General features: G+C 40.3%; 1 protein-coding gene across 2 annotated transcripts in view; it reads left to right on the top strand.

The window, feature by feature from the left end:
* Window positions 1-237: 237 nt before the first annotated feature.
* The window catches only part of TAF3 (TATA-box binding protein associated factor 3), a 152,356-nt gene continuing 126,373 nt past the window's right edge, over window positions 238-26,220 (top strand). Inside the window, exons 1-2 of one of the 2 annotated variants that reach the window (XM_059912107.1) lie at window positions 238-587; window positions 5,195-5,437. In XM_059912107.1, coding sequence (XP_059768090.1) covers window positions 422-587; window positions 5,195-5,437 — 409 coding nt within the window. In that variant the 5' untranslated portion in view covers window positions 238-421. The remainder of the gene's footprint in view (window positions 588-5,194; window positions 5,438-26,220) is intronic. The other variant, XM_059912106.1, reaches the window with a different exon arrangement.

Raw genomic sequence — 26,220 nt, 5'->3', positions numbered from 1 at the left:
TCCCTCCTCCTTCATCTCCGAGCGAGCACCCCGGGAAGGCCCCAAGCACCTGCCTCCTCGGGCGCATCCTCCACCGGCGCTCTGAGCTGCCGTTTCCTGCATTCTTCCAGGCCCGAGAGTCGATACCCGGACCATCGCTCTGCTCCAACGGGGCGGAGCTTCCTCATCGGCGCGCTCCGCACTCGGCTAGTGCTGCCTCCCCCCGGCGACCATCCAGCGGGAGGCGGAGCGAGCCCAAAATGGCGGCTCTCAGGCTGGCGCGCTCCGTGCTGCTGAGGCTTTGAGGTGGTCGCCGGGGGTCGGGGGGGACGATTTCCCCGCCGCGGGGGCCCTAGAGGATGAATCAGGGGCTCTTCTAAGGTTAGGCGGCGGGGGTGGAGAGAAGTGGCAGCAAGGACTGCGGTGGAGTCCACGGAGCGGGATGTGCGAGAGTTACTCCAGGTCGTTGTTGAGGGTCTCGGTGGCGCAGATCTGCCAGGCGCTGGGCTGGGACTCGGTGCAACTGAGCGCCTGCCACCTCCTCACGGACGTGCTGCAGCGCTACCTGCAGCAGCTGGGACGGGGCTGCCACCGGTACTCTGAGCTGTGTGAGTACCGGGCTGGGTGCGGGAGGGCTGCCTCTGGCCAGTCACGGGTGACACCTCCGCGTTCCCCTTCGCTCTCCCGGCGTCCAGGAGGTGTTGGTCCTTCACCGCCACCCCGCGATTGGGTGTCTTCTCGGCCCCTGACGCCCCTCCGCTTTCACTGTCCCTGGAAACTCGAGTCATCCCTTTGGTCCCTCTTCGTCAGCCGCTAACTTATCCCGCCCGTAGCCCGAGCCCTGTCCCCGCTCCCAGCTCCACAGCTTCTGCCCTCCTCTGTGATCTCATCATCGGTCTTAATCATCGTCTACTTGGGCTGCGTGTAGAACCACCTCCAGAATGTCTTACAGCCTCTGTTACTTTGGTCCTTTTCCTCCCTTGCCCGCAAACTACTACAACTAGTTGTCACAGGCGCTCCGTCTACCGGCCGTTTCTTACAAGCCTGGCCATTCTTCAGCTCCTGACAACACATACTCGTTGACAGCTCTGCTCCGTTAGGGACTCTGCCTCTTCTTTATGTGCTCGTTTCATAGACAGCATCTCTGCTTACTCCTTCCCAAGGCCGACTTGGTCGGTTTCACTTAGATTAACTGTGGCTTACGTCTCAGCCACCCATTGATTTCCTCCTCTTCTATATTTTTGTGTCAGTGGTTATCAAAGTGTGTTAGAGGGATCTTCGGCAATTTACAAGGCTCCCCAGGTAATCTGGGCTACAGTACATGGTTTTTAAGCGAATGTCTGGTAGTATCTATAGCTGGTGGCATTTACTAAGTAGAAGCAACATATCATCTCATTGATGGGAAGTCTGTGTGTGTGGAGGGGGAACTACCCCTCATTTAAGTTTCGGGGCATTATTTTTCAGGTGTTAAGCTGGAAAACTGGGTGAAGTGTTTCATAGGATATTTTTTGTTAAAGAGGTTGCTTCACTGAAAAATTGAGACCCATGAATACACTTTACTTCTTAGGCCCCAAATTCCATTCCAGCGCCATAGCGCTGCCAGAATAATCTGTTAATCTCTCCATCATGCAAATCTGGTTGTGTCATTCTTAAAAATATTTCAGTTGGTTACAGGCTGAAAAATCTAAGCTCTCAAGCAGCACACACTTCCCTTTGTGAGCTAGCATTTTTCTTATCTTCTGCCATTCTGTCATCCTAAATCTGCAACCATGCTGAGCTACCTGCCTTTTCCGAAACACTTTATGCCATCCATTCCTGCATGCATGCTGTTTCCTAGCGTGTCCTTCGCCCCCTGGTCCACCAGTAGTACGACTTCTAGTTTGAGATTCACTTATCACTTGCTTTAGCAAACTCGTGATACCTGTTCTCATAATTCTGTGCATATTTCTGCTATGTTATTGAACACCTTGTTTTGTAATCATCTGTGTATATCTCTCACCCTCCCCTCTCCCCTCCCCAGGAGACAAATTTATTATATTTGTATTCTGTAACCTAGTACAGTGCCATAATGGAATAGGCACCCAGGAAGTATTTGTTGAATAAATAAGGGAACTGATAATCCACCACCACAATAACTATTTAGTCATTTCACCTTTTGAGTTTTAAAAATGTGTATTTTTAGACAGCTTGATTTCATGGATACTTCTAATCTGAATTTGGAACTGCTGAGTAGCTCTCATTCATCTTGATCTTAAAAGTACACCACCAGCACACCACTCTCTGCTTTTGCTTCTCTTCCCTCCCTCCTCCCTTCTGGTGCTTGAGTATACTGTTAACAGCATGCGTAGTCCAGGTTATATTTTTGCTACCAAGTTCCCTAAATGAGGACAGATGTTCTGTACCTTTAGGTAATCAGAATAACCCTGAATACATAGTTACCGTTCCTGCCTTATACATGGAACCAGACAGGTGCTGGCACTCCAAGCAACCAGGTATTCTAGAGTCATCGGGTGATCCCTGTTTTGTGTTAATGTGAACCTCGATAATTACCCAATTTCTGTAATGATTTTCTTGCTTTTAGTGAGAATACGATGATCGTGTTCATTATTCTCCATTGTGGTTTGGTGAGTTTTTGAAAATGCTAATTCCTGGTATACTTATTAGTCATAGACTTTTTTTTTTTTTTTTAACATCTTTATTGGAGCACAATTGCTCCACAGTGGTGTGCTAGCTTCTGCTTCACAACAAAGTGAATCAGTTATACACATACACATGCTCCCATATCTCCTGCCTCCCGCATCTCCCTCCCTCCCACCCTCCCCATCCCACCCCTCCAGGTGGTCACAAAACACAGAGCTGATCTCCCTGCGCTATTCGGTTGCCTCCCACCAGCTATCCATTTTACGTTTGGCAGTGTATATATGTCCATGCCACTCTCTCACTTTGTCACATCTCACCCTTCCCCCTCCCCATATCCTCAAGTCTATTCTCCAGTAGGTCTGCGTCTTTACTCCCATCCCACCACTAGGTTCTTCATGACCTTTTTTTTTTTTCCTTTTTAGTCATAGACTTTTATTCTTTTCTCTACACTATTCTTATTTTAAACCAGAATTCTGTAACATCAGGTCACCACTATGCACTCTTGTATCTGTTTCTTTATTTCCTTTGTCTTTCTGACACACGTTTATTGAGCACCACTTATGATCTGAGTTCTGTGCTGCGTGTTGGAGACATAGGATTACTTAGGCACAGTCCCTGCCCGTAAGGTGTGTAAAAGGGTGTCGCAATGTCAGTAAAAACAAACTGATGGTATTTGTTCCTTTTTAAAAACACGCTCTAAAGTTAAAGCAAGTATCAGAAGTTACTATCAATTCAACAAATAATGCATTTGAAAAATTCCCTAAGGTAACGATTTGCCAAAGCATTCAGGAGCAGAAGTTTCTGTATGCATTGTATTATACATTAAATAATGTGTGTGTACACTGAAAGCAGTGCACGGTATAGGTATAGGCAGTAAATGCAAAAGGAATACAGTGAAGGAGAGACACATGCACACTCTGGGTTCCAGGGCAGGATTCACTGGAAAGATGAGATTTGAGTTGAGCCGTGAAGCAAGGTTGTATAATGTAGGGAGCGTGCCAGGTAGAGAAAAGCATAACCTGAGATAACCAAGTGGGAGTAAGTGAGGCGGCCAGCTTGGCATATGTAACCAGTTCATTTGGAAGGTGCTAGAGGAAAATGTTAAATGGAACGAAATCAGCTTAGGGAGGGACTTAACAGAGAAATTACAACGTGGTAGGAAACACTGCATACTCTTACGGAGGGGGATTGCGTGATGAAAGTGAGGCTTCAAGACAATTGTGCTGTCGGTTAAGTGCAAGAGAAGCGCAAGTGGGGAGACTTGAAACTAGGCTGAGACAGTGAGAGTAGGAAGAGGGAGAAAGGAAAAATTCTGAAAGCCGGGACCCAAAAGGGTGCCAGGGGAGCACCGGAAGGTCTTGGGTTGAAATTGCAAAAGTGTGGAAGAATTCAAGAGGACCACATTTTTAAGATTGAGAAAAGAATATTGCTTTTAATAAGAATCAGAGAGTTGAAATGCCTGTCTGTCATTAAGGGAAAGAATGAGTATTCATTTTATTTATCCTCTCTTTTTTCTACGTCAAAGAAGTAACCCATACTTGTATAAAAATTCAGACTACAAAATCTTTGAAGTTAGAAACGAGTCTCCTGCTTCAACTCTGCCCTTCCCCTGTTCTGCAGCTTTCAGCCCCATAAACTGTTACAGTTGGATGTATATCCTTCCAGAAGTTTCCTTGTGTGGGTGTGAGCCAACATGTGTCTGATTTTTATGAACTTTGGATTATTCTTTTCCATTTTACATCATGATTTAATTTCAGACAAACTGAGTTTGGCATGATCATAGGAGATTATAGTTAAAAAAAAATAAGCTATTTATTGGAAATCTGGAACTGGAATTTTCATAGAAGTTTTAAAAGATGTAGAGACCTTAAGTTCTGCTAAGGGCAGGCAGAGGAGAAACTTCCTTTTGTAAAGAGAATCTCACTATATCTAATGTTTTATCATTTTATCTCTACCCATTTTATATGGTGTCTTCTAAATACATTTAAAATTTATATGTAAATTACCTTTATGGTCTAAGCTCTTTCAGCACATTTTCTTGGATTTAAAAAATTGATTCAGTGGTATAATTCATTCAACAGATGTTTATGGAGTGCCAACTATATGCCAACCACTGTTGTAGTTTCCAGAGTTGTATCACTGAGCAGTAGAGAAAATGGAATGGACATTTACCTAGCTCAGCGTTCTATCAATACTTATTTGATAAAATACAATAATAGTAATATTTATCGGGCATTTACTTTGTGTCAGCCTCTGTTCCAGGTGCTGTTGACCATCTATAAGTTACTTTTGACATTAGTTCTGTCCTGGCTGATTGTTAGTATGAATTGTCTGTGGTGTTCTGGTTGGTTGTCAGATCATATTTAAAATTGACTTTCAGAGTCATCTTTCTAATATTTAAACAATATGATGTTCTACTGAAAATCTATTCAGTTTTTTCCAGTAACTGGGTCTTAAGTATATAGTATATTTGATTCTGAGCTGCATATTTACCTAATACTTTTTTCTTCATATTCTAAAAAATATTCATGGAATTTGCTTAAAATAATTTGCTTTGCTTTTGACTTTGTTTCAGATGGCCGGACAGACCCAATTTTGGATGATGTTGGTGAAGCTTTCCAACTCATGGGGGTTAGTCTTCATGAACTAGAAGACTATATCCACAACATCGAACCTGTCACTTTCCCACATCAAATTCCTTCATTTCCTGTTAGCAAGAACAACGTACTTCAGTTTCCTCAACCCGGAAGTAAAGATGCAGAGGAAAGAAAAGAATACATCCCTGATTACATGCCACCCATTGTGTCTTCTCAAGAAGGTTTGTGGGGTTTTTTGTTTGTTTCTCGCTCATATATTTGTAACTATTTTAACGGGTTTTTAATCTTCTTAGATTTCCTAACAGAATTACATAAAAAGTTATGCTAACATATAAATTCTAGAAATGCAGTAAAAATATTGTAATACTACTTACAAATTATTCTAACCTTTAAGCCAACAAACTTGCAGCGGGCCTCACCAGGCAGACCCATGGAATCAAGGGTATATCTGATGAGGCTTTGATTTCCTTTGTAAATTTTAAGTAGGGGAGAACAGAATGTGACCACAGAGAGAAGTCTGTCAAAGATGTATTATATGAGAATGGGATATTAAGTAAATGAGAAAGCCTTTGAAACATAAAGAAAATTGGGGTAGCTCTCCCCCTTCCCCCCTTATTATAAATGTGAGTTGGATAATACTGGAAACAGTGAGTGAGTGAACATTCACTAATATTATGCAGATTTATCTATTTATCTGTTTTGTTTTGTTTTGTTTTGTTTTTGGCTGCGCTGTGTGGCTTGTGGGATCTTAGTTCCCCGACCAAGGATTGAACCTGGGCCATCAGCAGTGAGAGTGTGCTATCTGCATTTTTACGATGAGTAGAAATGTTTATGTTTGGTCATATAGAATTTTTACTGTAAAATAATACCTAATCAGGCACAGTAGTCAATCCATGCAGAGTTCCTTTTTTCCTGCATGATTTTACATGTTAATCATTTAGGTTCACTAAGATTCTAAAGAGATACATAGTAATTTGTGGTCTTTAACACAGGTACAGAATATTTTTTCTTGTTAAAAAATGGAAAAGCTGAAATTTCTTTCTTTTTTAAAATTCTAAAGCCATAGATGTGCTTCAGGATAATGCCAATGATGGCAGAAATAACTTTCTAACCTTTTTATTGATGTACAGTTCAGTGGTATTAAGTACATTCACATTGTTACGCTACCAACACCACTGTTCATCTACAGAACTTTTTAACCTCCAACTCTGTAACCATTAAACAATAACTCCTCATCCCCTTAGCCCCTGGCAGCCACCATTCTATTTTCTGTCTATGAATTTGACGACTCTAAGTACTTCATATAAGTGGAATCTTACTTATCTTGTGTCTGGCTTACTTTACTCAGCATAATGTCTTCAAGATTCATCTATGTTGTAGCAGGTGTCAGAATTTCTCTCCTTTTTAAGGCGGAATGATACCTCATTGTACGTATTAAACCACATTTTGTTTATCTATTCACTTGGTGGTGGATACTTGGGTTGTTTCTACCTTTTGGGTGTTGCAAATAATACTGCTATGAACGTTGCAAATACCTGATTCCCTGCTTTTCAGTTCTTTGGGGTCTATACTCAGAAGAGGAATTGCTGTATCATATGGTAATTCTATATTTAATTGTTTGAGGAACAGCTATACTGTTTCCACAGTGGCTGCACCTTTTTTCCTTCCCACCAGCAATTCCCGAGGGTCCCAGTTTCTTGTGGTTCATTTCTTCTAATCTCCAATTGCACTTTAATAGCATTTTGAAGTGTTAACTTACTTGTTTCAGAGACTAGCTTTAGACATGAAATAAGTTGTTTTACAGTCTGTGTGTCAGTGTTTCCTCATCTGAAAAACTGGATGAAAACTGGCCCTAAGTTGTAGAGATTTATCCTGGGTTGGTGCGTGGCCATCAGACACTCTGGGTCTCGGGGCAGCAGGCCCTCTACTGAACAGTGCTGGTGCTGTAATCAAATGTGCTGAGGTGAAGTGCTGTGTTCGTGCTTGGTGAGAGGCACCATGGGTGTGGAAAGAACTCACTGTAACCTTTTGGAAAGTTGTCATAGCTTTCTGATTTGAGTCCCTTAGAAAAAGACTCTGCTTGACAGCTTAGCACTTTTCTGCTTAAAGTTCTTAGAGATTTAATCCTGACTGAAGGCAGCAATCAGTTTCACCAGTAAATGTGATGCAAAGGGTGCCTTCAGTAAATGTTCTTGAACTCAATTCAAGTAAACGTTTATAGGATCTTGCCTGTAGAGGTTCCTTGTTTCTCCTTTTCTGGCCTAATGGTACATGAACAGCAGGACTTGGAAATCTTCACATGCATCTCGGTCATCCCCAGCTTTCCTTAGTAGCTGCTAAAAATCTGTCTCCTCCCCGGCTTTGAATTTATTTGTATTTGTAGCCTTTATTACCTTGGAGGAAATCTTACTGTTTGTCGCTCCCTATGTAAAGTCATTCTCTTTAAACCCCTCATTCCCCAATGTCAATGTTTTTGATCATAGAAACTTATATTTGTTACAGCATCTCTAAGCATATGTTTATTTACTTTAAAAATATAACAAATACGTTTCAATATTAAAATTATCAAAGGAGGGTTTCTTGGGCAGAGGCCTGGTAGTAGCTGTATTGAAAAGAACTCCGTTTTCTCGTATAAACAGGTCGTGACTATCAAGTAGGCCTGGAATGTCCTTCTTTGCTGTTGTCATTGGATGTGATTTATTCAGCATCCTGGACCTCTTCATGAAAGTAGTGCTAAGTCAGTCCGTGATGTGTCCTCTTGTACTTTAAGAATCATCTTTGTATGGCTCTGAAATTTTTAGCTGAAAGGCCACTTAGAAGTACACAAAATTTGGAATTGTGCTAAGAAAACATGAATGGTAATCAAATGCTGGGGGGAAACTGAAGGCGTTACATAGGAGGAAACTAAAGGAAAGGCACTGTATATAACTGACACATCAGTGATCTCAGAAGGATATGAGTTTTATGTCAGTGGGTTAGACAGTGGTAATGTGTAACGGCCAAGACTTATGTTCGTTATCAGCTGGCGTGTGATTCAGTCGGAACTACTATCTTCCCCATGTAGAAAGTTTTAGTCCATTTTCTCGGTGCGCTTTGGAGGTTTCTAAATCTGTTTTGTAGTTTTCATTTCATTCTGTCTCTTGTTACACCTCCTATTTAATAGTTATATTGTTTAATTTTTTTCTAGTCTTTTTGAAAATTTGAATTCATATTTGATTAATCTCAGTTCCTGGGTCACGCACAGGTTCATCTCTGGTCCATGCATGGCCTGCATTTATTCATTTAGAGAGTTATTTAATTATTTTTAATAATGTAATAAGCCCTAATGAGCTCATTACTCAAAACCAAGGCTAGGACTTTGATTATAATCTACGCTTAACCCTTTTGTTTCATTTTTATGGCACAGTGAAATTCTCTCCAAGTGATACGGTTATCATGTTTAAATACTGCCAAGGAAATGTAACTGAGATAGTAGATTTATGCTGGGTAGTGAAGGAAGTATGAAAAACAATTCAGTGATTTTAGCTAGTGACTTCTGTCTGAAATTACAGTAGTAAATTTTTCAGTTTCTCTTCTGGATTATTTGAAGCAAAAGAAGAATCTTATTTCAAGTTTTCTTCAATAAAAATTATAAACATTTTAAGAGGAGAATAATGTAAGCCTTGACCACTTCTCTTTTCAGCTAACACTTAGGGATTTTCTAAGGAGCAGAGGTATTGCTGATTCATACGATATGCTTATGGTTCATAAGGATGTAGTAATGATAGGCAGTACAGTAAGATGCTTATCAAAAACTTTTCCCCTTATTCATGGAAAAGGACATAAAGTACAGTCCTGTGGTTACCATTTTTTAATATAGCCACACAAGTCAACTTAATAAGTCATTTACAACCTGATGTCTTTTTTTCCACAGGCACAGCATGTTAGAAAGTATCTAGTATTCCGGTTAGTGGTGTGCAGTGTGGTACAGATGTGAACAGCTTTGATAATAACACCTGTTCACCAAGCTTTTTATTTTGTTTTCATTTTCCTAAGAGCCATGGACATGGTCAGACTTTGGTCATAACATTTTGTTCACAAAGTACTGTCATGGGACTACCCTCTTATCAATCCTTTGACTTGGTTCTCGTCACAAAAGCGTGTGAATGTCTTCTCCACACACAGCAGTCTGTCATCTGGTGGGGGTGGAAGCGTAGAAGGCCTGAAGGAGCAGCGGGCTGTAGTAGAAGAAGCTTGGGCTTCGTGGAGCTGTTCAGACGTGACTCAACTAGTTACTGAGTTTACAGTCTCACCAAGTCACTTTACTTTTCCGAACGTCATATCCATCATCCATAGGATAGGTATAATAATACCTGCCACGTGAGTGATGGTGAGGACTAAGTGAGAGATTTTGTAAGACATTTATATAGAATAGTACGGTGCTGAACGCATAGGACACGTAACAATGAATGTCCCATCTCTCTTCTTTTTTTTTTTTTTTAAATAAATTGATTTATTTATTTATTTTGGGCTGTGTTGGGTCTTTGTTGCTGTGCACAGGCTTTCTGTAGTTGCAGTGAGCGGGAGCTACTCTTCGTTGCAGTGCGCGGGCTTCTCATTGCAGTAGCTTCTCTTGTTGCAGAGCACGGGCTCTAGGCATGTGGGCTTCAGTAGGTAGGTGTGGCATGGGGGCTCAGTAGTGTGGCGCATGGGCTTAGTTGCTCCGCGGCATGTGGGATCTTCCCGAACCAGGGCTCGAACCTGTGTCCCCTGCATTGATAGGTGGATTCTTAACCACTGTGCTGCCAGGGAAGTCCTGCTTCCTCACTCTTGAGGAATTTCCTTTTCGCTTGAAAGACAGTATGCATTTGTGAAGTGACTTGACAATAAGAATAAATCTAAAACAACGTTAATCACATGCTTAGGGCTGAGGGAACACAAACTTAACAGCTGGGCTGGGGTGCGTGCTTGATGGAGGAGCTCTCTGATTGTCAGCCCTGTGAAGATGGTGTGGGAGGAGATGAAGTAGAAGGCATTCCTGCCCGTTATATCTGATTAAATGTTTACAAGTGAGACCTGTTTGAAGTGTTTTATAAATGCACGTCTTGCGTAGACTATTACAGTTCTGATGGCCGGTACCCAGTGTGTTTTACCGAGAACATTCTCCCGCCAGCCTGCCATACGTATTTTCAGATTCACAACAGTAACAAATTTTTCTTCCCTGTTTTGTTGTGCTGAGGAATGCGTGAAAAATAGCATTCTCTGCCAAAGTCATTGTTTGGTTCTCAGAGTGTGTTCAGTAGTGTTCAGGTGGTCTGTTGATCTGTCCATAATATTTGAGAAAGAAAAAATAAATAGAAACCATTTACTCTGCTTTATTTATTGCAGAAACTTACCAACGTCAACCTAGCAAACTTGGTAAAGATACTGTGATGTTGCTACTTTTAGGGTTTTTATTTCTAAAATATTTTAAATTAACTTTATTTTTTAGAATAGTTTTACGTTTACAGAAAAATTGAGAATATAGTACAGAGGGTCCCCTTATATCCTGTACCCAGTTTCCCATAGTTTTAGTATGTTATATTTAGTATGGGATGTTTGTTATAGTTAATGAACCAATGTCAATACATTATTATTAACTAAAGTCCATTATTTTTAGTTTTTACCTAATATCCTTTTTCTGTTCCAGGATCCCATCCAGGATACTCATTACTTTAGTTGTCCTGTCTTAGGCTCCTGTTGGCTGTGACAGTTTCTCAGACTTTCCCTGTTTCTGATGACCTTGACAGTTTTGAGAAGTATTGGTCAGATATATTATAGATTCCCTTCTGTTTGAATTTGTCTGAGGCTTTTCTCATGATCAGACTGGAGTTATGAGTTTTGGGGGAGGAAGACCACAGAAGTAAAGTGCCATTTTCATCACATCATATTAGGGGGACATCCTATCAACGTGATTGATCAGTATTGATGTTGACCTTGGTCACCTGACCGAGGTGGTGTTTCTCAGGTTTCTCCACTGTAAAGATACCCTCTTTCCTGCTTCCCACACTGTCATCTTTGGAAAGAATTCCTTATACCTAGCCCACAGTTAAGGAGCAGGGAGTTACACGCCCCCTCTTTGAAGGTGGAGTATTTCCACCTTCAAATTAAACTCTTCTCCAGAAACTATTTGAAATTCTTCTCAATTTGTCTCTTCTCCCCCAGGGCTTATATTATGAAGCTCTTTTATTTATTTGTTTGTTTGTTGGTTTATTTATTAAATATTGTTTTGTGTGTAGTTTTTTAAAAAAATATTTATTTTTTATTATTTATATTTTATTTTATTTCGCTGCGTTGGGTCTTCGTTGCTGCGCACGGGTTCTCTCTAGTTGCAGTGATTGGGGCTACTCTTCGTTGCGGAGCTCCAGGCACGCGGGCTTCAGTAGTTGTGACACGGGGGCTCAGTAGTTGTGGCTCACGGGCCCTAGAGCGCAGGCTCAGTAGCTGTGGTGCACGGGCTTAGTTGCTCTGCAGCATGTGGGATCTTCTGGGCCGGGGATCGAACCCGTGTCCCCTGCATTGGCAGGCAGATTCTTAACCACTGCGCCACCAGGGAAGTTCTATTTATTTATTTATTTGACTGCACTGGATCTTACTTGCGGCACGCAGGACTTTTGTGGCCGCGTGCGGGATCTTAGTTTCGGCATGCGGTATCTAGTTCCCTGACCAGTGATTGAACCGGGTACCCTGCATTGGGAGCACGGAGTCTTAACCACTGAACCATGAGGGAAGTCACTATGAAGCTCTTTTAAAAGGTAAACATTTACAGGTTCAAAATAATTAACAAAAGTAACACAAGCGTGTTGAAAAAAAAAAAGAAATATTGCCTAAGTATATTCAGTATAAAACGAAAGGTCCTCCTCATTTTCCTCGTACTCCCATTCACCATGAATAACCTTGTTTAAAGTATGAATCCTTCTAGATCTTTTAATAGGAAGTGTTTTGACTCCTTAGACTCAAGGATATGTGTCTATTTCAATCCCTACTATTTATTTCTCAAGCTACTGCCATCTGACTTCTCCCTCCATCCTTTTCTTGAAGCAACTCTCACTGAGATCCCAAGTACTGCCTAATTGGTTGACTTAAAGGAAATTTTTATCCTTACGGATCTGTTTTTTTCTGGGGGTGTGGGTATAGCTTAGTGAATTATTATAAAGAAAATACCTTTTAACCATCTCCCAGTTCAATACATAAAACTTTACCAACCACCCCAGAGCCCTCCACATGGCCAGCCCCTCTTCCCTCCCTCCACTGTCCTCACTTTATAGCACATACTGCTTTGCTTTTCTTTATAGTTCTGTCAGTCAAACATGTATCTCTAGATACTTTAATTTCTTTTCATAGCCCCTCTTTTTACTTCACATGTCTTTTAAAGTTTCTTTTAATCTACAGATCCTCCCTGTAATTCCCTGCCCCCACCAAATCCCTCTTTTTCCTTACAATGTATTCGTTGAGGAACCTGGGTGGTTGGACTTATAGGATTTCCCAGTCTGGATTTTGCTGACTGTGTACTCATGGTGCAGCACAATGTGTTTCTTGGAAATTGGCAGCAAGAATCTGAGGATTGATCAGTACCTCTGGCAAGATAGATGCAGGGTCATGTTCCTTCATCAGGAGGCAAATAATGTCTGGTTTTCACTCTTTTTTTTCTTTGGCTGTGTTGGGTCTTCGTTGCTGCACACAGGCTTTCTCTAGTTGCAGCGAGCGGGGGCTACTCTTTGTTGTGGAGCTCGGGCTTCTCACTGCGGTGACTTCTCTTGTTGCGGAGCATGGGCTCTAGGCACGTGGGCTTCAGCAGTTGTGGCACACGGGCTCAGTAGCTGTGGCTCACGGGCTCTAGAGTGCAGGCTCAGTAGTTGTGGTGCAGGGGCTTAGTTGCTCCGCGGCATGTGGGATCTTCCCGGACCAGGGATCCATGTGGGATCTTTCTGGACCAGGGATTGAACCTGTGTGCCCTGCATTGGCAGGTGGATTCTTTTTTTTTTTTAACATCTTTATTGGAGTATAATTGCTTTACAATGTTGTGTTAGTTTCCTCTGTATAACAAAGTGACTCAGCTATACATATACATATATCTCCATATCCCCTCCCTCTTGTGTCTCCCTCCCACCCTCCCTATCCCACCCCTCTAGGTGGTCACCACCTAGAGGGGTGGGATTGGCAGGCAGATTCTTAACCACTGTGCCACCAGGGAAGTCCCTGGTTTTCACTCTTTTTGATACTAGGAGTTTCAGTGCTCAGTGCCTAGATCTGTTCATTCGTTGGGGTCACAAGGTACTGATATTCTATCATTTTGCTTTTATCTCATTCTTTAACTGGAATAATTTTATAAAGAAATCCTTTCCTTCATCCACTGTTTAGTTACTTAGTTCATACAGCAAAAGCAGGATAAATGCTTGGTTCTTTCATTTTATCTCCCTAGTCTTTAAGATAATGAATTGGTTCCTTGTCATTCATAGGTGACTAATTATTTTTTTTTAAATATATCATTATGAACTCATAGATTTAAAGATATTTGTTAGGTTTCTTTCATTACAATTCTTACCCTTATTGCAAACCAGATCTTCCCATCTTTTGGCCAGTGGAGGCTCCTTCTGTCTGGCTTCCGTGTCCTTTTGACATGATGCTAGTGGTCTCTGACGGTGCCCTTGCTACCTGGTGTCTTACAGTGCCCTAGCTCATCGTGTATATTCTTGTGCCACACTCGGAATCAGTCACTTTTCCAAGAAAGCCTTGGCTTCTTGGGAAATGGCATTTCCAGTTCACAATCTGGGCAGTTGGGGTGCTTACTACAACTGGGTTGTCATTGTTCCTAGGCAATAACTAAATAAATATCTATATCATGTATATACATACAGATGTGTGTGAATACATAGACAGTTAGACAGACAGATAATAGATAGGTGACCTCAGGAGTTTATGCAGATATTTCCAATTCAAATTCATGACTCTAGGTGTTTTGCTTTTCATGTTACATCAGTAAATACTTTTGTCTCTAACAAGAATTCTGGTTCCCAGGGATAAAAAGAAGATGATAGAATTAGAACATTCCATAATTACTCATTTGCCATATCCTAGATTACACATACAGTGTTAAAACCGTCATTTATGATTCATGAAACAGGTAAAATTTTTTTTTTTTTGCTTATGCTATCCTATTACTCCTCACCCCCAGTTTTCTATGATTGTACCTTGTCAGACCATATAACTACTTTCTTGAGTTCTGTTACATCTTTTGAGTTTTCCTAATTTTGATTTATGCTCTTTCATGTCTTCTAGACCATCTTCAAATAGAACATTACAGTTTTCATCTGTTTTTTGAGTATGTGTTTCTCGTGTACTTCCATTGTCTGTAGGGGTGTTATTTTGGTATTTCATCTCCTTTTTCTTATAGAAATTGTGCAGGTGAGTGTAGGTTTTCTGAACATCTGGAAGGAAGTTGAGGGTGGTTTTTCTAGCTTTACGTGCTCCCTCTTCTGCTGTTGCTGTGTAATGTGCAGACATAGCTTGCTTTCTGAGATTTTCTGTCTCATTTTCTTCCAGCACTTGTATCTGGATCTTCTCTTTCCTTCTTGCCAGCTTGCTTTTCCTTTTCTCCTCGGCTATGACTCCAGGCCCAGCAAGTTTCTTCTCAGTGGGCTCTGTCCTGGGCAGAGGAGCCAAGGGTCAGGTTTGAAAGCTCAGGGGGCTTGACCCTTGCGCCCTCTACATCAATCCCCCCACCCCCGCTTCCCCTGGCCCCTGGAAGTGGTCAGACCTTCCCAGCCTCAGCCCCTCCTCTCATGTGGACTGCCTGGCTGGCAGTCAGGACCTGCTGGGGTTTTAAGGCTCTCCTTTTTCAGGAGAATCTTCTTTCAGTCTCCCCGTTGCTTCTCACCGTTTTCCCTGGCAGATGGGTAGTACTCAGGGCTCGTGGCTCTTGGTGATTGGTTCTCACCCTCTGTGTTTTGGTGTTGAGGGGTGTACTTTGTCACCTCATTATAGTAGTTGCTCTGTTTTTATGTGGCCATTTGGGAAGATCCCCAAACTGCACTGCCACTAAAGCCACTTTCTCCTAGGATTCCCTTTATTGGACCTTCTTGCTGCATTGGTCACTGTTGGGCACCCCTTGAAACTCCTTTTCTTCAGTGACATCGTCCTCTCTTAGTTCTTTTTATGTGACTAGTTCACTCTCTGTGCTTCCCATGGGCTCATCTCCCGTGGCTCTTCTACCTCCAGGATGTTGATGCTCCCAAAATTGTATCCTTGACCTGCTGCTTCCCACACTGTACAGCGTTTCAGTGTATGATCTTTTCTACTCTCCTGGTCTCACCTGTCATCTGGATACTGATGAGTCCCCAGATTGTCCCCTCATACCCCACCTTTGAGATTCTATATCCAGGCGTCAAGCGGCCATTTCCGCATTTCCCATGGGTACCTCACATTGGCACGTCAAGGGCTACACACAGTATCTCACCCTTGATGACCTGTGTTATCTGTTTCTGTTGGTGGCACCATCTGATACCCAGCCGCTCAAGCTAGACGTGTGAGCGTTGTCTTTGGCCCCTCCGCTCACTCTGCTCCTTCAGTCCCATAACCAATTCTGCTAATTTTCTTTCCTAAAAATGTCTAAAACACTACCCCCAAATTCCCTTTGTTTAAACCATTATCTCTCTCCTGAACTGTCCTTATCTTCCACGATAAGCTGCTAAATAAAAGTTAAGTCTATCCCATAGTGTAAAACACCTTATTGGCTCTCCACTGCTTACAGGTACAGTGCGTGCTCCTTGTTTCTCAAGGAAAACCAAAAATGTCTGTGGAGAGCAAGTTCTTTTTTTCATTCAAGATAAATATAGCTTAAAAAAACTTTTTTTATGTAAATGTAATTTGATTTCCACTTGGGCCTCTTATTTTTAAATTAAAAAAAAATTACTGTATTTAGTTGAACATTTCCACTTTTTTTTTTTTAATGATTGCTTTTATTTATTTATTTTTGGCTGCGTTGGGTCTTCGTTGCTGCGCACGGGCTTTCTCTAATTGCGGTGAGCGGGGGCTACTCTTCGTTGCAGTGTGCGTGCTTCTCATTGCAGTGGCTTCTCTTGTTGCGGAGCACAGGCTCTAGGCGCGCGGGCTTCAGTAGTTGTGTCTCGCAGGCTCTAGAGCGCAGGCTCAGTAGTTGTGACGCACGGGCTTAGCTGCTCCGCGGCATGTGGGATCTTCCCGGACCAGGGCTCAAACCCATGTCCCCTGCATTAGCAGGCGGATTCTTAACCACTGCGTCACCAGGGAAGTCCCTAATTTAAAAAAAAAAAATTTTTTTGTTTTAAATTTTGGCTGCACTGGGTCAAGATAAATGTAGCTTTAATCATTCTAAAGAAAAGATGTTTATTCTTCCAACTTAGATTACTTACTGACTGAATAGAAGAGCGCTAATGAGGAAATTTGCACTGCTTTTAAGTCACTAAAATATCAGTATTTGTTTATTTGAAAGTAGAGATATAAAAGCTTGGCATCACATGGCAAATTTATAAATATTATTTCATTTAATCTTGAAACAACCCTAAGGGCAGATGCTATTATCACTTCCACTTTACAGAAGGAGAAATGAAAGTTCAAAAAAAAATGTTTCAGTTACCTTGCCTTGCGTTACATGGTGCACTGGGAGCAGGGCTGGATTCGGGTTTTGGTGATTCCGTTCAGTGCTGTGTGCGTGGGTGCCCAGTGTCGAGTCCTACACGGGGAAGTGGGATTGACAGTAGAGAGGAGAATGAGGCGTCCCCTCTCCCCACTCTTGGCCTTTCCTTCTGTGGTTGTTGGAAATCTCAGCCTGGGCAGGCCTTCCTGAGTGGAGCAGTACCGTCATCAAGCCCGTCTTCTCAGCGGACAGGCTTGCGGAAGGCGTCCTGGCCCCGAGTCCAGCCCAGTGGCCAGCCCTTCCCTGGACCCTCTCAGGGTCTTCCCTCCTGACGTCCCAGGGCTGGGGCGCAAAGGTCTGGGCAAAGTTTATTCTGTGTATCCTAGGTGGTTACCTGGAGGCATCGTGTTGTTTTTCTTAATCCTACAGCATCTGAGCCTAAAGGTTACATCTGATGTGATATGAAGGGTTGATATGTGGTGACTTGTCTACGATGTTAAGGACAAATTTCTGAGCGTGAACCTATAGGGCCCTCATGATGAGACTTCTGTTTGCGTTTTCATATTAGTTTCCTGCCCCTCATTGCTTCAGGCCTTAATCTCCAGCATCATTAACTTGCTTACGTTTCCCCAAATGAACCGTGCACCTCCATGTCTTTGCTCGGGTTCATCTGGAGTCCCCTCCTCAGCCAGGCTCCTTTAGGCGCCATGTAATGTGTGTCTCCATCATCACCCTCAGTATGTCTTGTTCTAATGATTGGTTTTGTCTCCAGAACTTACACTGGTCTTGCTTCCTCTGCACTCTCTCTCCACTCCTCCTTTTGTACAAAACCTAAAGCCCTTTTACTCTACCTGAGCGGTCAGTTCGAGACACAGAGAAAGGTACTGACCGCTGTCCTTAGGGCAGTTTGTTCAGAACGCTGGGGAAGCTGTCTCAGGAAGTAGCTTGTCCAGAGTGATACAGCTGCTGAGTGACAGAGCTGGCCCTCGAGGCCCAGAATTGGTCTTAGCCCAGTGTCCTTTGCATCGCTCATCACCCTGCTGTTATTCTCCAAGTCCAGGTGTGAAACAGAGCAGGGTTTATCCTTGGGCTCTTCCAGTGTTCTTCTTTTCCTTTCAGATTGACTCCTTCAGTGCAGTTACTTAAAAAAAAAGAAAAAAGAAATCACGTTTGGTAACATCTTATTTGATTCTTTCACTTGTGTGAGTTTCTGCTTATTATTGTCCTTTGAAATGGATTTTTACCTACAGCATAAGTTTTTAAATTAGGTTTTTTAAAAATATGTGTATCTCTTGCTTTGCATTCAAACTAGCAGAATCAGCCCTTAAGTAGAGGTGTATACATTTCACAATGGACAGTAAAAGTACCAGCACATGCTGATATGATAGACCACAGTTTATAGTGGACCAGGCCAAAATTCTCTTCCTTGTTGAAATTTTTTCCCTTTAATTTGTCTGGATTTATAAAAATAAGAGCACACTTCCAGTGTTATAATAAAATAGTTTGTATGTTTCTAAATCAACAAAGTAATATCAAATGCCTTAGAAAAGTTAAGCATTTTGATATTTTACATACTACAACCACCAAATTTGTCTGTTTCTCCCTTCCAGGTGTCCATGACAGAAAAAAATATTTTGTCAGTTTTTTATCGAATTTTAAAAATTTCAGAAGTTTAACATTCCTAATATCCACAGTTAGATTTCTTGGATTAAATTTCCTGTGTGTGTGTGTGTGTGTGTGTGAGTGCGTGTGTGTGTAGGGAGGGAGGTTGAGGGGAGTAGGGAGATAGTTGTTACACAGCTGACTTGGGTTAAGACCCCAACGTTAGTGTTTTTGTCGTAGTTAGGATTTATTCTATCTTGCTTTGCTGAATTTGAATCTTATCTGGGACAGTGCAGTAATTGCATTTTATTTAATTATCTGCTATGGTTACATAGAGCTTTTCTGTTTCAGAGAGAATAATATCAAGTTATTTGCTTCAATTTAAAGCGGCTATATATTTATCCTGTACCATTGGTGCTAAAGGCAAATTCAGAATCATTTTTTCATTATTTATCAAATAGCTACGGAGAGCCTACCGTCAGCCAGGCATGCTGCTTACTTATGGAGATACAGGGGTGAACGAAAAAGAAAGCGCCGACTTTGCCTTCCTAGAGCTTCTAATCTATAGGAAAGAAGAAAGATTAGACTAATATTTATAGATGATTTCAAATTATTATTTGAGATATTTACCTAGTGTGCTGTAAGGATGAGGGACTGATGGCTGTTAAGTGGCCGGGATAAGCTGATTCCATGAGTAAATTCTCATGGTGAGGAGGAGGATGGCCTCGAGAGAGAAGACCTTGCAAAGAGCCTGGGTGGAGCTTAGTGTGGTCATGCAAGGGGGAGGTGATGGGGCCTGAATTCTGACTGTGGTGAAGCGATCAGAGGAAGGGCCAGATTGGAGAGGTGCTGAGTGGACAGGATTGGGCGGTGGGTAAATTATAGAGAGTGTGTTAGAGAGAGGAGCGGGGCTTCATGCTGGGGAGGCTGGGTGGTAATCTCAACATGTAGGTGTCCTGATCTTAAACAGATTGGCCTGATCTGGAGATTAACCTTAGAATGGACTTTCTATCCCTCAGGCAATGCTCTAGCATAACCTTGTATTTATTTTTTAAAAAGAGGAATCAGGTAGAGTTCAAGATTAAATAATCCGGCATGAACTTGGGACGGGAGCAGACTATGTTGCTTGTTAAGGGCAACAGATGCACTTGCTTTAAAAAAAAGGCCGGGTTTGTGCATTGTTATCATTGTCATTTTTACTAGTTTAATTTTAGGGCACCTGCTTTGTGCCAGGCCCTGTGCTCCATGTTGGGGGTGCAAAGGCTCTCCTTTCATTGACCTCATGGTGTAGTGAGGATTTTTGAAGATGGCCCTGTTTGTCATTGTAGGATACTGAATTAATATTCTTTGAGATTTTAGAACAGAAACTGTTCAAAAACACCTCATGTTAGTTTTGTTACAAAAGATTAAACATTAACCTTCAGTTTATTAGTTTAGGGCTTAAAGTTATAGGTAACGCTTGTGCTGTGATGCCTAATGGTTGCTGTAGTCATGTGGTGTTTGACTGCCAAAAATTGTAGATTGGTATTTCATTGGGGTTTGATGATTTAAAGCCTTTCTTTTTTTTTTTTTGCTTTCTCCCCAATATTGTTATGTCTATTCTTTCCTCTCCTAAGCTCCAGTTTCCACATTTGTAGAATGGAAATAGTAGCCTCCATAGGGTTGTTATTATAAGTGAATGAAGGAATTGCCCGGTGGTCCAGTGGTTAGGACTCTATGCTTTCACTGCCATGGGCCCGGATTCAATCCCTGGTCGGGGAACTAAAATCCCACAAGCCACGTGGCGTGGCTGGAGAAAAAAAAAAGTGAATGAGATTAATATCCTCTATTATTGTAAGTCTTCAACTTGGTCTTTGAGAGCAGGACCACATTTACAATTTGTTCCTGAAAATCTCAGCACCAAGTATGATGGTTGTCATACCATTATATCCTGAAGAAACACTTACAGTACCATAAATGTACACGTTGGTAATAACACCCAGTCTAATTCTTTCTGATGTGAAAATTCTGACGGTGTGTGAAGTGCTCGGCCCAGAGTAGGTTCTCATCTGCTGGGGTATTTTACTGCCTTCTGGTTGACGGACTGTCTTGCCTCTCCTGTGTGAGCTGCACTGCCAGCCAGCTCAGGTCCACAGACTCACACCTGAAGACCATAGCGTCACTCAGAATGTTACCTCGCTGGTTGGCTTTGAGAGAAATAAATTGAAGATGTGTATGAATGTGCAAGTTGTTTGGGCCAGATCTTTGCAGCTATCTTTTATATTTCTGCATGTCTCTTTCATTGTTTTTTGGTGATAGACTTTAATTTTACTGATCCACTTTCAATAACTTGTAATCAACTTTTTCTAACCCTTAGACATATTTAAGAATTTTATTTTACATAATACTTAAAGGTAGCTATTTGCATCTAATTTTACCACAGAAAAGAAGCAATACTTTCTCTCTTTCTCTTTTTCTTTGTTGTGAGCCTTGTGATGTTACGTTACAGTGTTGATTAATTGTTGATGTTTTGTGCTAATACACTGCCATGTGCACAATTAACGCATTGATTGATTGTTTTTCTGCATGTAATCAGACTTGGTTTAAAGTTATTATTCATTTTTATCAGGTATTATGTAGTAAAAATGTAATGTTTAAAATACGCTGCTAGCTCATAATGTTTAATTATCCACTTTACTCTTGCTGGAGACTTCAAATTCTGCAGTCTAAATAGGAATATTGATTTCTTTTTTACTGTGGAAGGGATTACAGTTCAGTAGGTGGCACTCTTTCCTTTTCTGTTAGTGTTAATATCCAATCAAATGCCAAAAAAAGTTTTTAAAGTCTTAAGAACAAGCATACAACTTAACCATAGATGGCTTGTTTTAGAAAGAAAAACAGCAGCATTGTTAATAATTTAGTGTCTCTGGAACTTTGCTAGAGCAGTTACATAGGAATATATTTAAAATTTATTTTCCTTAAGGAAACTTTTGCATCTAGACAAGAATTTGCTTTATCATTTAGCAAAGGCCTGTTATCCTTTCTGAAACTCTAGATTTTCTTCTCAAAAATTTGAAATTATTATCCATGAGTATCTACTTTTCCTTCCATGTTTTGGTTTTTAAACATTATCTTCAAAGTCCCATTAGAAAATACTTTAAAAATGAACACATTTTCCCCACTCTAACATAACAGTCTTCCTTACTTTTCAGTGTGCCCATCCCTTTTTCATTTATGAAGAGAATTTTTGGTTAATTGACATAGTTAATACAGTTTTTAAACCCTTTTTAATTTAACAGTATTTATATTCTACTTTTTTAAAAATAAATTTATTTATTTATTCATTTATTTAATTTTTGTCTGCGTTGGGTCTTCACCACTGCACGCGGGCTTTCTCTAGTTGCAGCGAGCGGGGGCTACTCTTCGCTGCGGTGCGCGGGCTTCTCATTGCCATGGCTTCTCTTGTTGTGGAGCACGGGCTCTAGGCGCGCGGGCTTCAGTAGTTGTGGCACACAGGCTTCATTAGTTATGGCTCGCGGGCTCTAGAGCGGAGGCTCAGTAGTTGTGGCGCACGGGCTTGGTTGCATGTGGGATCTCCCCGGACCAGGGCTCGAACCCATGTCCCGTGCATTGGCAGGCGGATTCTTAACCACTGCGCCACCAGGGAAGCCCCTATATTCTGCTTTTTTAACTTAACATTTTTGTCATCTCTTTTCCTTGTTCCTGTGTATTTTATATTTACTCTTTTTTTAAAGAATGTACCATAATTTACTTAGCCATTGTCTTATTTTTAGAAACTTTTAATGTTTTTCAGTATTACAATGTTGCATCGAGTATCTTTGTGCACATTTTTCTTTTATATTATTTCTTTATGATAAATTCCCAGGGTAGGAGTTTTTAGGTCAAAGGTATAAACACATGTATGGTTTTTGACATGTATTACACATTGCTTTACAAAAGAATTGTATCATTTTGCGATGCCGTAATAAATTTGTGATTATACCAATATCCTAGAAGTCTCACTGGAATTGAATTTCAAAGTATATATTTACAAACTTAGATTAAATACATTTGAGGGGGCATTTTGTTTTAAATTTTTTAGGTAAAAATTGGGAACTAAAAACAAAAATCTCTCACTGGAACATAAGCACTATTATTACAGTGATGTAGTCCTCAAAGTAAGTGTGTGTGTGCGCCCTGTTAGTCGTGATAGGGTGTGTGTAAACAACGATGTGTTTGAAGTAGGGTGGGGGTATGGAGGGGCTGCAAGTGTGTTAAAGATTTTGATTTGCGGTACTTACTTAGTGAATATCTATGAGTATATGCCTCATAGCAGTTAGCTGTTCAGCTACAGAATGATGGTTGAGAGGTCTCATCTGAAATAAAAGATGAAGAATATTATGCCATGTTCCTAGATAGTCTTAAAACCATCATTTTATTTTATTTTATTTTTTGGCCACGCCACTCAGCTTGTGGGATTTTCAGTTCCCGATCAGGGATCGAACCCGGGCCCCGGCAGTGACAGCTCAAAGTCCTAAGCACTGGGCCGCCAGGGAAGTCCCTATAACCATCATTTTAAATGACTGTATGATAGGCTATCCCTTAGTCTTGAAGATTTAGGCCTCTTCTAAGTTCTAACTTATATGAATACCACTGCAATATATGCTTTCATTCATGCAGTTTTCTCAATATTTCAGATTATTTCTTATGATTGAATTTTGAAAGTTTAATTACTGAGTTAAAGACTATGGAAGTTAAAAAAATTTTAATGAAATTTCTCTTAAAATATTATATTAGTTTACAGTACTGCTAGTAATACAGAATACCCATTTTATTCCATCTTTCATTTAAAACAGTGTTTCTAATTTAATAGATGATTTTATTTACATTTAAAATTTTTTAATTTTTTTAATTTTTCTGGTATTAACATTTAAATAATTTGAGAAAAAGTATTCTTAACCTTCGGTGTATTGTTAGAGTTGATTGGCTCTAATTTTGTTTTTGAGTATTGAGCAGTTCTTACTGTCTGAAAGGATTGGCATTTCATGATTTTTATTCTTTCTTAGATGCTGTCAAAGCACAAAGAGAAAATTTATTTAATTTTTTTAATTGAATAAAACTCATTCTGCCTTGCCATTACCATGTGGGTCCATTGCACCCTTTTATAAATCTAAGTTACATTATGGGCTCTTATGGATCATATTTTCCTGTATCTTGAAACATCTTGCTATTTTATCATCATAGGTATTATTTTATTATGACTCATCATTACTCATCAGTTATTCCCAAATATGCTTTAAAAAAAAAGACTAATAAAATGGAAGAAGGATGAAATCACCTAGATAAGGATGATCCAATAGTGAAATAAATTGTCACCCTTCATTTTTCTAATTTTGGGACTATTTTCTAATTCTATATTCTGTTTCAAGAATGTATGTTAGAAGACGGGAAACATCATTGTTCTAGCCTACTTTTAGGATTAATTGAACATATTTGAAAATGCAGAATTTTTCGTTTTCCCCTTGTAATGGAAAAGAGAAAAAACTGACATTTCATAATTATTAGACAAATCACAAATAAATGCAGAGATAGCAACATTTCTAGCCTTGTTTTCACTATCCTTTTATTCATATTTCTGTAAATTATATATAAAAATAGCTTAAAAATATGAAGGTTCCATTGAGCCCAGATGTCAAATGGTAATAGCTATTTTTCCTGATACACTGAGGGTGAAAGTAAAAATTATTTGTTGGATTTAATGGCACTATTACATTTTAACACTTCCTTTTTAGTGTGTAACCCTAATTATGTCTGACAGATACAATTGGGAATAGTTAGAAGGAAACAGTAGTTCTGGACCAATCAGCAATGGAATGGAAAACTCAGGAAGTCCCAGTGCCATGGTAAAGGAGAAAAACTCACTTTTCATTTCCTTTCATGTATGGTATGTTCAGATTAACTTTAAAGGAGACTGAGGTGTAGGTTGGAAGATTTTGTCTGCAATTTTGTGTTACCTGTGTGTGGAGCCCATCTCAGCAGGCATCTCGTCGTCAACTCACAAACCTTGCCAAGTCCCCTGATAGTGGCTGGGTATCCTATTGCAAGTTAAATATGAAACAGGGATACACTTAGTTTTGCATTTAAAGGGTTTCTTAAAGTTCAACTTCAAGTGAAGCTGGTAGTGCATTCATTTTTATTAAAGCTGGCTTTGTTGGGAAGGAAAGGATTGCCAGAACTGTCCTCTGTAGTATTACCAAAAATGCTTTGGGAAAAAGTTTTAAAAATGGCATAGAATTCTGTACCTTTACATATCTGTACAGTAAACATTGTAAGTCTTCTTACAAATACTATGCAATTGTCGAACCTGCCAAAGTGGTATTTAACCCACTGTGGCAGTGGAGCCTATCAGTAAACTCGTGTTTATAGTTTAACAGATGTTAAATGTTTCAACAAATATGTCATGGCGGGGTTTTTTTTTTTTTTTTTTTTGAGACTTTATTTTTTCAACCTTTCTAAACTTTAATAGCAAAAAGGTGTAATGCATGGTGAGTTTATATCACACCTTGAAGGACAAGAGACTAAATGCTGGATTTGATGAAACTTGGTGAAAAACAGCAGCACTTAGATGCCCTGACTTAGGTGCCACACACTCTTCTGAGGGCTTTACACATACTAACTCATTTAGTCTTCATCATAACCCTATGAATTAAGTGCTGTTATTGTCCTTATTCTGTAGACGAGCAAACTGAGGTGTAGGGATGGTAAACTTTTAAGATTACACACTAGTAATTGGGGGGTCCAGGATTTGAATCCAGACAGTCTGACTCCAGAGGACTAGTTTGTTTTTTTTTAAGTTACTTGAGCTTTTTTGTGCTTAAATTGTATTAATGTGATATTTCCATTTATAAGGTTCAAAGATCCATAATGAAGATTTTCGATACTTTATGCCACTGGTTTCATCCTGTAGATCTTGGACTTCTGGGAAGACTTGAGGTTATTGCCTGGGTCGTGTGAACTTATATTGCGTAAAGCATTGTATGTAGGCTGAGTAAAAGCACTTATGTGAACATACATGTAACTATATTTTAAATGAGTATAACAGTTGTGGTTAATAGCATACAGTTTCATTTAGTTCATAGCCGTTTGTTATTATGTATTTCCCTAATTAATGTACACTGAAATTACAGCTATATTGTTGTGGGCGTTCATGATACCTTTTGATGTTAAAAAATGGGGGCATTATTTAGTAGAAACAATTGGGAACCATCAAGTGAAAGATTTCAGGATCCCCATGTCCTGATGAATCCTCTCTGTCTGGGCCAGGGTGAATTGCTCAGCCAACAACAACAACAAAACCTGGTGTTATTTTCTATTCTCAGTGATGTAACTATAGATTAAATGTTTATGGTGTTTTAGTTAAGAAGCACACTTGACGGTTACTACTCTTTTCATCGATTTCATTCATTTCATTTTGGAATTGTAGGGCAACTCTTGCTGTCAATTTGGGGAAGTCACGTGGGAGGCAAAATCCATACCATACCTAAATTTAAAGTTATAAATGGATATTATTTAAAATATTGGTCTTGTAATACATATTCATTTATTGAAGTCATTCAGCACATACTTACTGATCTCTGGTTATGTGTGCCAAGCTCTATTGTGAACACAGAAAATACATGTGGGCAGAATGGACAATAGTCTTCGTCCTTGTGGATTTTACACTTTAGTGGTTAGAATAGACAGGAAATAAAAATAACAAAAATAAGTAAATTATATAGTATTCGTGGAAGG

Source organism: Balaenoptera ricei, chromosome 2, assembly GCF_028023285.1.
Source record: "Balaenoptera ricei isolate mBalRic1 chromosome 2, mBalRic1.hap2, whole genome shotgun sequence".
In the NCBI taxonomy this organism is placed as follows: domain Eukaryota; kingdom Metazoa; phylum Chordata; class Mammalia; order Artiodactyla; family Balaenopteridae; genus Balaenoptera; species Balaenoptera ricei.
Note: the sequence above shows the minus strand (reverse complement) of the source record. Positions and strands in the feature narration are given on the sequence as shown.